At 46.8% G+C, this 14,386-nt stretch overlaps 1 protein-coding gene across 1 annotated transcript; it reads left to right on the top strand.

Moving 5' to 3' along the window:
* Nucleotides 1–271: 271 nt before the first annotated feature.
* LOC135539105 (nck-associated protein 1-like) lies at nt 272–7,106 on the top strand. The gene is made up of 6 exons (XM_064964961.1): nt 272–382; nt 2,273–2,366; nt 2,699–2,815; nt 5,910–6,019; nt 6,148–6,240; nt 6,510–7,106. Exons 1-6 carry the CDS (start codon nt 305–307, stop codon nt 6,624–6,626), a joined length of 609 nt encoding a protein of 202 aa, XP_064821033.1. The 5' UTR covers nt 272–304; the 3' UTR covers nt 6,627–7,106.
* Nucleotides 7,107–14,386: the final 7,280 nt, after the last annotated feature.

The following is a 14,386-nucleotide window of genomic DNA, read 5'->3' as shown; positions in this document are numbered from 1 at the left end:
GGTACCTGTCGTAGGGTACCTGTCGTAGGGTAGGGGTACCTGTACCGTACCTGTCGTAGGGGGGTAGGGTACCTGTCGTAGGGTACCTGTCGTAGGGGTACCTGTCGTAGGGGGAGGGGCCTACCTAGGGTTGTCGGGGGTACCTGTCGTAGGGGTACCTGTCGTAGGGGTACCTGTCGTAGGGGGGTGCCTGTCGTAGGGGTGCCTGTCGTAGGGGTACCTAGGGGTACCTGTCGTAGGGTACCTGTCGTAGGGTACCTGTCGTAGGGTACCTAATAATCCCTCTGTTCTCTGTCTTCAGATCATGCAGAAGCATTGCCCCTACCTGATGGGGCCCATTGAGAGCCTAAGGGACATGGTCTCCCCTGACACAGACATCAAGGTACAGCATGTTTTGCTTAGGTTTGGAAAATTAAATATAATCTGAGAGTAAAGAATGGGACAGAGTAGGGTGGGTTGGGTTGGGTAGGGTAGGGGAGGGTAGGATATGGTATGGTATGGTATGATAGGATAGAGTAGGGTGGGTTGATGGGTTGGGTTGGGTAGGGTAGGGATAGGGAAGGGGAAGGTATGGTAGGATAGAATAGGGTGGGATAGGATATGGGACACAGTAGGGTTGGATAGGGTAGAATAGGGTAGGGTATGATATGTAGGACACAGTAGGGTTGGATAGGGTAGATTAGGATAGGATACGGTATTATAGGATATGATACAATAGGGATAGGATAGGGGAGGATAGGGTAGGGTAAGATTGATAGGGTAGGATATGGTATGGTAGAAGGTAAATTAGGATAGGATACGGTAGGGTAGGATGTGGTAGGGTTGATTAGGGTAGTGTAGGGTAGGATAGCATAGGGTTGGATATGATAGGGTAAGATAGGGTAGGATTGATAGGTATGTTATAGGGTAGATTCGGATAGGGTAGCGCATGATATTCTGGATTGAGGTAGGATGGAGTAGGGTGGGATAGGGTAGGGTAGGATATGGTAGTGTGGGATAGGGTAGGATAGGATACAGTATTATAGGGTGGGATAGGATAGCGTAGGGTAGCGTTGGATAGGGTATGATAGAATTGGATAGGGTAGTGCATGATAGGGTAGGTTAAGGTAGAATAGTTTAGGGTAGGATATGGTAGGGTTGGGTTGGGTTGGGGAGGATAGAATATGGTATTATAGGGTAGGATACAAATAGGGTGGGATAGGATAGGGTAGGATATTATACAATAGGATAGGGTTGGATAGGATAGAGTAGGGTATTATAAGGATATGATAGGGTAGCATAGGACACAATAGGGTTGGATAGGATATGGAATAATAGGGTAGTATAGGAAAGGGTAGGGTGGAATAGGGTAGGATATTATAGGGTAGGATGATAGGGTATGTTATAGGGTGGAATCGGATATGGTAGGATAGAGATCGCATGACAGGGTAGGGTGAAAAACAAGGTAGGATAGAATAGGGAATGGTAGGACAGGGTATGATAGGATAGGATGGGGTAGGAAAGGATCATTACCAAAAAAAACAACCGTTCATACGACAACTTGAATTACAATGTTATTCAGAGCAATAGAGAGGAGTAGAGAGCAGTGGAACAGTAGAAGGCGTATGTTATGAGTTGTCTCTGACTGTGGAAAGCCCCCTGGCCTGCTTCTGCTTACTGCTCATGTCTTTCCCCTGAGCGTGAGAGTAGGACATACAAAGCAGACATCCCAGACCCGGGTGTAAATACTATTGGAAATCATTTAAAAATACTTTATCTGTGCTGGTTTGAGTTTGTATAGTGCTATGGAAACCAATAGAAAAGTCAAACCATGCCAACCTGGCACTCCAAGCAGGCTAAAACAAATACTTAAAGTATTTGAAAGATTTCAAAGATTATTTGAACCCAAGTATGCAGAGAAAACATAACATGCCACAGCCTGGTTCGGGATGAGCCCTAAGACGTCAGCAGCACCAGGCACCAAGCAGAGGCAAGCTGACCTCCCTGAAAGAGACACATCATGTCTGTCTGGTCTGCAACCTCTCAACTAAAATAACCACCTCAATGGAAACATTCTGACCCCCCCCCAGAAAAAATACCCCCACCCCTTGCTACAGAAAGAGGGAACAGTAGTTAACCAATGCGTTATAGTTTCAGTTAAAGAAATATTCACTTAATGGAGACTTTTTTTTTTGCTCGACTAGAAGCTGAAAAGAGCTAATAAGCCAAACAAGTAAATGAAGGCATCTTTAAGATTAAAAATGGTTGAAGACATCTTGTTTACTTGATGCAGGTAACACTGACGGTGTTTGAGCTGGCGTCTGCAGCAGGACTGACTTGTGACATCGACCCTGCTTTGGTGGCAGCCGTCGCTAGTATGCGTACAGGTAAATACAATAGGCTCTGGTGGGGGATGTCCGTTTTTACCCTGGTCATGTTCCAAGACACTTGTCACTATCTGGCTCGAAGGACCACTTTATTGGTTTTGTACAATATATCTTTATGACAAAACAGAAGGATTCCACAACCTATCCTCCCCTTTATATAGCTGGACTCCAATTGGCTAAAAAGTCAAACAAATGAAAAAATATTTAACCTATTAATGCATGCCTTTCAACTTTCCTTTTGTTTATTTCCTATTAGTGTTTTCTAGAGTTTAGAAGAAGAAAAATATTTTTTTTTAAAGGAAAGTTTGCTAAATATGTGTTCTACTTTTCAGATAACTCATCTGTTGATGAGGAGTACAAGCTAACCTGCCTTCTCCTGGTTTACATCGCCGTGTCTCTGCCCATCCTGGCTTTGGATCCCAACTCCTATTACAGCAGACATTATGGTGGTAAGGACTGGGTTATTGACTTGTGATAAATGTACATAGATGTCCCTCTTCGCTCCCTGTTGAACATACGGTCACAATAACCCTAGTGATACATTTAGTTCAGTGCAAAACCAACAACATTACATTGTGTCTCTGCCTTCTCTGAACCTGGACCCCGACTCCTCCTACATTCGACAGGATGGTAATTTCATCAAATAATCTGTATTATAAACTGGTTGGATCCAGCACTGACTGTTGATTGGCTGACAGGCTCGGTATATGAGACCGTATACCATCGGTATGACAAAGCATGCATTTTTACTGCTCTAATTACTTTAGTAACCAGTTTAAAATGGCAATAAGGCACCTCTTGGGTTTGTGATATATGGCCAATATACCACTGCTAATGGCTCTATCCAGCACTCCGAGATGCGTCGCGATTTAGAACAGCCCTTAGCCGTGGTATATTGGCCATATACCACACCCCCTCGTGCCTTATTGCTTAATTTAACCCTTGGAGAAATTCTTCTAGCAGGGTTGTATGTTCACTCCAACAAAAAAAAAAACTGCATTTTAAAATGTTTTTCTTTCCAGATCTCGAAATCTGCTCCAATGTGGAGTTGAGTCCATGTCTGATTTACATGTTCATGTGTTCATTTGGATCCTCATTGGATCCATGTTACAATAGCAACAGCTGCCCCATCTCATGCCATCTGTTGTGTGTAGATTAGTGCTAAGCGATTAACCAAAATGAATGGGCGATTGTGAGGGGACGTAGAGAGCAGCTGTTGCTTCATCAGGTATCTTTACCTGAAAATACATGATCTAAGTGATTGATAGTTGGTATTCAGCAGTCATAAAAGTAGGCCTTGGAATGAAATAATAAAGTCTTCATATAAAACAAATGTAAAATACAGAACAACTGAAATATTTTAGTAAAGTGATGTGAGTAAATGAAGGTTAATAAGTATATTTTAGTAAAGTAATGTGAGTAAATGAAGGTTAAAAATAAGTCATAAACAGTAACGGACGGTCACTACCATCATGGGATTTGTATTCATTGGTTTATTCTGTGTTACAGAATTCAATCTGGCATTTTTAATACTCAAACCGAAACTGATCCAACCTCAAAAAGCTGTAGTCGCTCAGCACTAGTGTAGATCCAGCTGTATGCTTAAATCCTAACTGATTAGGAAAGACACACACAATAGTCACTGACTCATTTTTGAATCTTTCAGGGGTGAATCATAAGTAACATTTCCACCTAATCTCTCGTCGACGTCAATGCACGACTAAGTGAAATACGACACAAGTGGAATTTGCCACAGTTATGCTAACTGGTTCAATGTGGTTGACATTCCATGGACACTAGTCACGCCAGTTTACCAGAACTTGGTGGAACAGTGACATCATCACAGTCATCACTGTGACACCTTGGAATACTTCTCATTCCCTATTGACCTTAAACTCAGGCAGGTTGACGAATTAAAGACTTGTTTTACCGAGGACTCTGGGCAGCGTCCCAAATTACAACCTATCCCCAATAGTGCACTACTTTTGACCAGAGCGCATAAGGAAGTGCACTACTTTTGACCAGGGCCCATGGTGAAGTGCCCTACTTTTGACCAGGGCCCATGGGGAAGTGCCCTACTTTTGACCAGGGCCCAAGTGCACTATATAGGGAATAAGGTGCTATTTGGGATGCTGTCATGTTTCTATTTTATTTTTTAAAAACTTTTATTTAATTAGGCAAGTCAGTTAAGAACAAATTCTAATTTTCAATGACGGACTAGGAAGAGTGGGTTAACTGCCTTGTTCAGGGTCGGAATGACAGATTTGTACCTTCTCAGCTCAGGGATTTGAACTTGCAGCCTTTACGTTTACTAGTCCAACACTCTAACCACTAGGCCACCTGCTGCCCCTTAGTGATTGTGTCAGACAGCATAGACTTTCCATAAAATTAGTCTTATTGAGTTGGCACAGAGCCGGATGGAGAACTCCTAAGAGCATCAAATAACAACCGTGGAGCAAAGTCAGAGAGATGGTGACATCAGACATGGTGACATCAGAGATGGTGACATCAGACATGGTGACATCAGACATGGTGACATCAGAGATGGTGACATCAGACATGGTGACATCAGACATGGTGACATCAGAGATGGTGACATCAGACATGGTGACATCAGACATGGTGACATCAGACATGGTGACATCAGAGATGGTGACATCAGAGATGGTGACATCAGACATAGTGACATCAGGTCTTTCTCTGTCTGCGTTTTAAACATGACCTGGAATTAAAAGGATTCAGAAACCCTGATTGAAGACAGGATTCCGTCAAAAGCGTCTGTAGGATTGTTGTTGGTACATCGGAGCTATAGAATGTGTGGCCACCTTCTTTTGTTATTGGCAGTGCTGGATCTAAAGGACACCTCCTATGGTCTAGGGAGTTGACTGTTCGTGTAAATGTAATTTTAAAAAGTGGTGTCTTTTCATTTAGTTTGGATTTCCTCTGTGTGGCTCTGGCTTCTGCTTTGATTGATTGACCGTAGGGCACCACAACAACATCCATTGTCTGGCCACTGCCATCACTCAACTAATTGATTGATTGATTGGACGCAGGGCATGACAACAACATCCATTGTCTGGCCACTGCCATCACTCAACTAATTGATTGATTGATTGACCACAGGGCATCACAACAACATCCATTGTTTGGCCACTGCCATCACTCAACTAATTGATTGATTGATTGACTGTAGGGCACCACAACAACATCCATTGTCTGGCCACTGCCGTCACTCAACTAATTGATTGATTGATTGACCGTAGGGCACCACAACAACATCCATTGTTTGGCCACTGCCGTCACTCAACTAATTGATTGATTGATTGACCGCAGGGCATCACAACAACATCCATTGTGTGGTCACTGCCATCACTCAACTAATTGATTGATTGATTGACCGCAGAGAATCACAACAACATCCATTGTCTGGCCACTGCCATCACTCAACTAATTGATTGATTGATTGACCGCAGGGCACCACAACAACATCCACTGTCTGGCCACGGCCGTCACCCAACTAATTGATTGATTGATTGACCGCAGGGCACCACAACAACATCCACTGTCTGGCCACTGCCGTCAACCAGCTGTCCGCAGCCATGTTCACCGTCGAGAGCAAGAACATAGAACAGCACCTTAAAGAGTTCCTTCTGGTATGTGATCAACCTGGATGCAGTGTCTCTAAAGAGGTCATGTTGACACAAAACATTTTCATCTGATTTAACAGTTGTCCTGTAGTTGAAGATCTAGTCCTACTGCTAAGGTGATCTTGTTCATCTAGGTTGCGTCTTCCACCCTGCTCCAGCTGGGTCAGAATGTAGAGAATAGGGTGGACGGCAAGAACAGAGATTCCATCTACCTTCTCCTGCACATGGTAGGCTCAGGTCTTCCTACAGCATTTCTACTTATCGTAATGTTGAAAATGTCAGGGGCCATAACTAGGTCCTTGTGGGTCGTTCGGACAAGGATTACGGAGTGACTCATAACAAGGTCCCAGACATTTTCCCCTGTCAGGTCACATGGTCAAAAACATCTGACTCTGGTCAAAAATCATGTATACTGTACATTTAACCTTTAAAAAAAAATGTCTATACATGAATAATGTATTCTCTTCACCTGCTTGGCCAACTACCTCCTCTACAGATCGTGGAGGCGTCGCCGTTCCTGAGCCAGGACATGTTGGAGAGCTGTTTCCCTTATGTCCTGCTGAGGAACGCCTACAGAGAGGTCTACAAGAACTATATCATTACGCTGGGCTAACACACACACACACACACACACACACACACTGCTGAGGAACGTCTACAGAGAGGTGTACAAGGCCTTCATCAAATCCCTGGGCCGGATGCACTGAGTACCCAATATAACCTCTTCCAGGTTGGGATTCAAGCCGCTCGCTTTTGTAGACAGTGTGGCTTTTCAAAGGCAATGTTAACCGTGTTCGTCAGGCCTGCTGTATAGCACAGTTTCAGATTGAATCCAGGCTCTAGTCTCTGATGTCGCCAAACACTGCCTTCTGCTCTGTAGGGTCTAGGTCGTGTTACTGTAAAAGCTCTGTGGGGTCAACGTTGGATTACTGTAAAAAGCCCTTTGTGACAACTTGATGAAGTAAAATGGGATTTATAAATAATGATTGATTGATTTGTTACTATGCACAGCTAACAAAATATATGTGGCTTTGTAAACTTTCAGAACTAACATAACCTTTATTTAGCCATTATTAAAGGGTTTATGAAAGAACATGTCCAATCGTTTTTTTGGAGAGATCTTGGAAAAAAATACAATACTTCCATTGTCTATGAATACAGGTTACTGATATTTATTTAAATGTGTGTTTACAGTAAAAGACAACAACAACATGCACATTTTACACATTACACTAATATGAGTGTATTTCAGCCCACCACTCAAAAAGACTGCCTACACCAACCTGTACCAAGCATCCCCTGTGTTCAGCAATGGGGTCTGTTAGGCTGGGGGGGAGTGAGGCCCATCCTGTAGTGTGTGTGTGTGTTTAAGTGTGTGTACTGGGCCTCCCTAATGGTTTAGAACTTCTCGGTAGGGGAGTCTATGGAACACCCCAGGAGATAGGAACACCCCGGTAGATAGGAACACCCCAGTAGATAGGAACACCCCAGGAGATAGGAACACCCCGGTAGATAGGAACACCCCAGTAGATAGGAACACCCCAGGAGATAGGAACACCCCAGGAGATAGGAACACCTCAGTAGATAGGAACACCCCAGGAGATAGGAACACCCCAGGAGATAGGAACACCCCAGTAGATAGGAACACCCCAGGAGATAGGAACACCCCAGGAGATAGGAACACCCCAGGAGATAGGAACACCCCAGGAGATAGGAACACCCCAGTAGATAGGAACACCCCAGGAGATAGGAACACCCCAGGAGATAGGAACACCCCAGGAGATAGGAACACCCCAGGAGATAGGAACACCCCAGTAGATAGGAACACCCCAGGAGATAGGAACACCCCAGGAGATAGGAACACCCCAGTAGAGATAGGAACACCCCAGGAGATAGGAACACCCCGGTAGATAGGAACACCCCAGGAGATAGGAACACCCCCGTAGATAGGAACACCCCAGGAGATAGGAACACCCCGGTAGATAGGAACACCCCAGGAGATAGGAACAGGAGATAGGAACCCCAGGAGATAGGAACACCCCAGGAGATAGGAACACCCCGGTAGATAGGAACACCCCAGGAGATACACCCCAGTAGATAGGAACACCCCAGGAGATAGGAACACCCCAGGAGATAGGAACACCCCAGGAGATAGGAACACCCCAGGAGATAGGAACACCCAGGAGATAGGAACACCCCGGTAGATAGGAACACCCCAGGAGATAGGAACACCCCAGGAGATAGGAACACCCCAGGAGATAGGAACACCCCAGGAGATAGGAAACAGGAGATAGGAACACCCAGTAGATAGATAGGAACACCCCGGTAGATAGGAACACCCCGGTAGATAGGAACACCCCAGGAGATAGGAACACCCCAGGAGATAGGAACACCCCGGTAGATAGGAACACCCCAGGAGATAGGAACACCCCAGTAGATAGGAACACCCCAGGAGATAGGAACACCCCAGGAGATAGGAACACCCCAGGAGATAGGAACACCCCAGGAGATAGGAACACCCCAGGAGATAGGAACACCCCAGTAGATAGGAACACCCCAGGAGATAGGAACACCCCGGTAGATAGGAACACCCCAGGAGATAGGAACACCCCAGGAGATAGGAACACCCCAGGAGATAGGAACACCCCAGGAGATAGGAACACCCCAGTAGATAGGAACACCCCAGGAGATAGGAACACCCCGGTAGATAGGAACACCCCAGGAGATAGGAACACCTCAGTAGATAGGAACACCCCAGGAGATAGGAACACCCCAGTAGATAGGAACACCCCAGGAGATAGGAACACCTCAGTAGATAGGAACACCCCAGGAGATAGGAACACCCCAGGAGATAGGAACACCCCGGTAGATAGGAACACCCCAGGAGATAGGAACACCTCAGTAGATAGGAACACCCCAGGAGATAGGAACACCTCAGTAGATAGGAACACCCCAGGAGATAGGAACACCCCAGGAGATAGATAGATAGGAACACCCCAGGTAGATAGGAGATAGGAACACCTCAGTAGATAGGAACACCCCAGGAGATAGGAACACCCCAGTAGATAGGAACACCCCAGTAGATAGGAACACCCCGGTAGATAGGAACACCCCAGGAGATACACCCCAGTAGATAGGAACACCCCAGGAGATAGGAACACCCCAGGAGATAGGAACACCCCAGGAGATAGGAACACCCCAGGAGATAGGAACACCCCAGGAGATAGGAACACCCCAGGAGATAGGAACACCCCAGGAGATAGGAACACCCCAGGAGATAGGAACACCCCAGTAGATAGGAACACCCCAGGAGATAGGAACACCCCAGGAGATAGGAACACCCCAGGAGATAGGAACACCCCGGTAGATAGGAACACCCCAGGAGATAGGAACACCCCAGTAGATAGGAACACCCCAGGAGATAGGAACACCCCGGTAGATAGGAACACCCCAGGAGATAGGAACACCCCAGTAGATAGGAACACCCCGGTAGATAGGAACACCCCAGGAGATAGGAACACCTCAGTAGATAGGAACACCCCGGTAGATAGGAACACCCCAGGAGATAGGAACACCCCAGTAGATAGGAACACCCCGGGAGATAGGAACACCCCGGGAGATAGGAACACCCCAGGAGATAGGAACACCCCAGGAGATAGGAACACCCCAGGAGATAGGAACACCCCAGGAGATAGGAACACCCCAGGAGATAGGAACACCCCAGGAGATAGGAACACCCCAGGAGATAGGAAACACCCCAGGAGATAGGAACACCCCAGGAGATAGGAACACCCCAGTAGATAGGAACACCCCGGGAGATAGGAACACCCCGGGAGATAGGAACACCCCAGGAGATAGGAACACCTCACATGATGGAGTGCAGTGAGACATGGTGAACTAATTGACTGAACAGCTCCTCACTATTTTGCACAATTATACTACAGTATACCACTTTAGCCTTGTTCATACCTGGTGCTAACATTCACCCTTTGTCATGATCTTATCCACATTCTGACTGTGCCCACATTGTTACACATGTGTAGATTATTGAAATATCTGTGATCTGATTGTGATCAGATTTTCCTGCTCACTTCTGCAGGTGATCAGTCACACGTTGTGTCTGGATACCAGTCAAGTATGAACAGATGTGGATGTTCAAACCATTTAAATCAGCATTTTGCCGGCCTCTAACATAATCGACAGGTAGCAACATTGACTTATGGCATCAGTACATAAATAAATCGAAATTATTTTGAAATAATATCTGTCATAAAATTTGCATACAAGGAGGCACCAGCCAATCTGGTCACAATGCGAACACAGTGGACGGATAAGAGACGCAAAAACTCTTGATCAGATAAAGAAACTCACATGTAAGCAAAGCTTCTGTGTGGGGTGGAAGAGTGTGTGTGTGTTTGGGGGGGGGTATTGAGAAAGACGAATATGGGGGCTCTTGATATTTGAGTCTAGGTCTGATGGTCCATTTATTATTAGATTTATATTCCAAATGGTGAATGACCTTGAGGCCTTGTCCCAGCTCCGTCCTGATGCCTTGTCCCGGCTCCCTCCTGAGGCCTCGTCCCAGCTCCCTCCTGAGGCCTCGTCCCAGCTCCCTCCTGAGGCCTTGTCCCAGCTCCCTCCTGAGGCCTTGTCCCAGCTCCCTCCTGAGGCCTTGTCCCAGCTCCCTCCTGAGGCCTCGTCCCAGCTCTCTGATGCCTTGTCCCAGCTCCCTCCTGAGGCCTCGTCCCAGCTCCCTCCTGAGGCCTTGTCCCAGCTCCCTCCTGAGGCCTTGTCCCAGCTCCCTCCTGAGGCCTCGTCCCAGCTCCGTCCTGAGGCCTCGTCCCGGCTCCGTCCTGAGGCCTCGTCACAGCTCCGTCCTGAGGCCTCGTCCTGAGACCTCGTCCCAGCTCCCTCCTGAGACCTCGCCCCAGCTCCGTCCTGAGGCCTCGTCCCAGCTCCCTCCTGAGGCCTCGTCCCAGCTCCGTCCTGAGGCCTCGTCCCAGCTCCCTCATGAGGCCTTGTCCCAGCTCCCTCCAGAGGCCTTGTCCCAGCTCCCTCCTGAGGCCTTGTCCCAGCTCCTCCTGAGGCCTCGTCCCAGCTCCCAGGCTTTTCCCCCTCTGATGCCTTGTCCCAGCTCCCTCCTGAGGCCTCGTCCCAGCTCTCTGATGCCTTGTCCCAGCTCCCTCCTGAGGCCTCGTCCCAGCTCCCTCCTGAGGCCTTGTCCCAGCTCCCTCCTGAGGCCTTGTCCCAGCTCCCTCCTGAGGCCTTGTCCCAGCTCCCTCCTGAGGCCTTGTCCCAGCTCCCTCCTGATGCCTTGTCCCAGCCCCTCCTGATGCCTTGTCCCAGCTCCCTCCTGATGCCTTGTCCCAGCTCCCTCCTGAGGCCTTGTCCCAGCTCCCTCCTGAGGCCTCGTCCCAGCTCCCTCCTGAGGCCTTGTCCCAGCTCCCTCCTGAGGCCTTGTCCCAGCTCCCTCCTGAGGCCTCGTCCCAGCTCCCTCCTGAGGCCTTGTCCCAGCTCCCTCCTGAGGCCTTGTCCCAGCTCCGTCCTGAGGCCTCGTCCCAGCTCCCTCCTGATGCCTTGTCCCCTCCTGAGGCCTAGTCCCAGCTCCCTCCTGAGGCCTTGTCCCAGCTCCCTCCTGAGGCCTTGTCCCAGCTCCCTCCTGAGGCCTTGTCCCAGCTCCCTCCTGAGGCCTCGTCCCAGCTCCCTGAGGCCTTGTCCCAGCTCCCTCCTGAGGCCTCGTCCCAGCTCCCTCCTGAGGCCTTGTCCCAGCTCCCTCCTGAGGCCTTGTCCCAGCTCCCTCCTGAGGCCTTGTCCCAGCTCCCTCCTGAGGCCTCGTCCCAACTCCGTCCTGAGGCCTCGTCCCATCTCCCTGTGTGCTGTAGGCCTTGTTCAGGAAACATCCTACTGTACTCCACAGTGGCACTGATGACAAGTACTGGTGAGAGAATGGGCTTAGATAAAGGACCACAGCTTGTAGTGTTGGTGACAGAATTGGTAGAGATGCTAATCTGCTGAGAGCTGGAGATCTCCAAGCCACTGGACCTATGTGTACACACACACACACACACACACACACACACACACACACACACACACACACACACACACACACACACACACACACACACACACACACACACACACACACACACTATGAATCCCAGAAAATCGAACACTTTTATTTATTTAACTAGGCAAGTCAGTTAAGAACAAATTCTTATTTTCAATGATGGCCTAGGAACAGTGGATTAACTGCCTGTTCAGAACTACAGATTACTAGTCCAACGCTCTAACCACTAGGCTCACAACATTTTTATACTGGGACTAAATGTTCCCATGTCTCTGGGATTTATAGAGATATGAAATCAGGTCTCTCTCCAGTAAAAGTAAATATTCAATGAATTATGTCTGCTCTGAGGTCAGTTCCTGGGCAGAGAAAGACTGTAGGCGGTAGTTGACATATTAAATAGAGAGAGAGAAAGAGAGAAATAGCTTTAATGTGCTATAGATCCACAAAGAACTACACTACAGTTTCTCTTTCTCTCGTTTCGAGGCAAGCAACACCGAGGCAGGCATGAGGGCATATCTGTTCCGGACAACTGTGTGATCACGCTCTTCGTAGCCGACGTGAGTAAGACCTTTAAACAGGTCAACATACACAAGGCTGCTGGGCCAGACGGATTACCAGGACGTGTGCTCCGGGCAACTGGCAGGTGTCTTCACTGACATTTTCGAGATGTCCCTGATTGAGTCTGTAATACCAACATGTTTCATGCAGACCACTGTGCCCAAGAACACAAAGGCAACCTGCCTAAATGACTACAGACCCGTAGCACTCACGTCTGTAGCCATAAAGTGCTTTGAAAGGTTGGTAATGCCAGAATAACAAACTATCCCTCAACGTAACCAAGACTAAGGAGATGATTGTGGACTACAGGAAAAGGAGGACCAGGCACGCCCCCGTTCTCATCGACGAGGCTGTAGTGGAACAGGTTGAGAGCTTCAAGGTCCTTGGCGTCCACATCACCAACAAACTAGAATGGTCCAAACTAGAGGTCGACCGATTATGATATTTCAACGCCGATATCGATACCGATTATTGGAGGACCAAAAAAAGCTGATATTGATTAATCGGCCAATTAAAAATAAAAATAAATAAAAATTGTATTTGTAATAATGACAATTACAACAATACTGAATGAACACTTATTTTAACTTAATATAATGCATCAATAAAAATCAATTTAGCATCAAATAAATAATGAAACATGTTCAATTTGGTTTAAATAATTCAAAACAAAGTGTTGGAGAAGAAAGTAAAAGTGCAATATGTGTCATGTAAAAAATGTAACGTTTAAGTTCCTTGCTCAGAACATGAGAACATATGAAAGCTGGTGGATCCTTTTAACATGAGACATCAATATTCCCAGGTAAGAGGTTTTAGGTTGTAGTTAATATAGTATTTATAGGATATTTCTCTCTATTCCATTGGTATTTCATATACCTTTTGACTATTGGATGTTCTTATAGGCACTTTAGTATTGCCAGTGTAACAGTATAGCTTCCGTCCCTCTCCTCGCTCCTACCTGGGCTCGAACGTGGAACACATTGACAACAGCCACCCTCGAAGCAGCGGTACCCATGCAGAGCATGTGGAACAATTACTCCAATACTCAGAGCGAGTGACGTTTAAAACGCTATTAGCGCGCACCCCGCTATAACTAGCTAGCCATTTCACATCGGTTACACCAGCCTAATCTCGGGAGTTGATAGGCTTGAAGTCATAAACAACGCAATGCTTGAAGCACAGTGAAGAGCTGCTGGCAAAAAGCACGAAAGTGCTGTTTGAATTAATGCTTACGAGCCTGCTGCTGCCTACCACCGCTCAGTCAGACTGCTCTATCAAAACATAGACTTAATTATAACATAGTAACACACAGAAATATGAGCCTTTGGTCATTAATATGGTCAAATCCGGAAACTATAATTTAGAAAACAAAACGTTTATTATTATCGCATATACTCTGACTCTGCGTGCAATGAATGCAAGAAAAGTTACACAATTTCACCTGGTTAATATTGCCTGCTAACCTGGATTTCTTTTAGCTAAATATGCAGGTTTAAAAATATATACCTCTGTGTATTGATTTTAAGAAAGGCATTGATGTTTATGGTTAGCTACACGTTGGAGCAACGACAGTCCTTTTTCCACGAATGCGCACTGCATCGATTATATGCAACGCTAGATAAACTAGTAATATCATCAACCATGTGTAGTTAACTAGTGATTATGATTTATTGTTTTTTATAAGATAAGTTTAATGCTAGCTAGCAACTTACCTTGGCTTCTTACTGCATTCGCGTAACAGGCAG

The sequence above is a fragment of the Oncorhynchus masou genome, unplaced genomic scaffold (assembly GCF_036934945.1).
Source record: "Oncorhynchus masou masou isolate Uvic2021 unplaced genomic scaffold, UVic_Omas_1.1 unplaced_scaffold_2259, whole genome shotgun sequence".
Classification (NCBI taxonomy): domain Eukaryota; kingdom Metazoa; phylum Chordata; class Actinopteri; order Salmoniformes; family Salmonidae; genus Oncorhynchus; species Oncorhynchus masou.
The sequence above is the reverse complement of the archived record's forward strand: the minus strand, read 5'-3'. Positions and strand labels throughout refer to the sequence as shown.

Bases quoted from the DNA above. Each gene is read 5' to 3' on its own strand.
- LOC135539105 (XM_064964961.1), top strand. From the start codon at position 305: ATGCAGAAGCATTGCCCCTACCTGATGGGGCCCATTGAGAGCCTAAGG. The intron at 2,816-5,909 runs GTAAGGACTGGG...GATTGACCGCAG, and splicing joins TTACAGCAGACATTATGGTG to GGCACCACAACAACATCCAC. The intron at 6,020-6,147 runs GTATGTGATCAA...TTGTTCATCTAG, and splicing joins ACCTTAAAGAGTTCCTTCTG to GTTGCGTCTTCCACCCTGCT.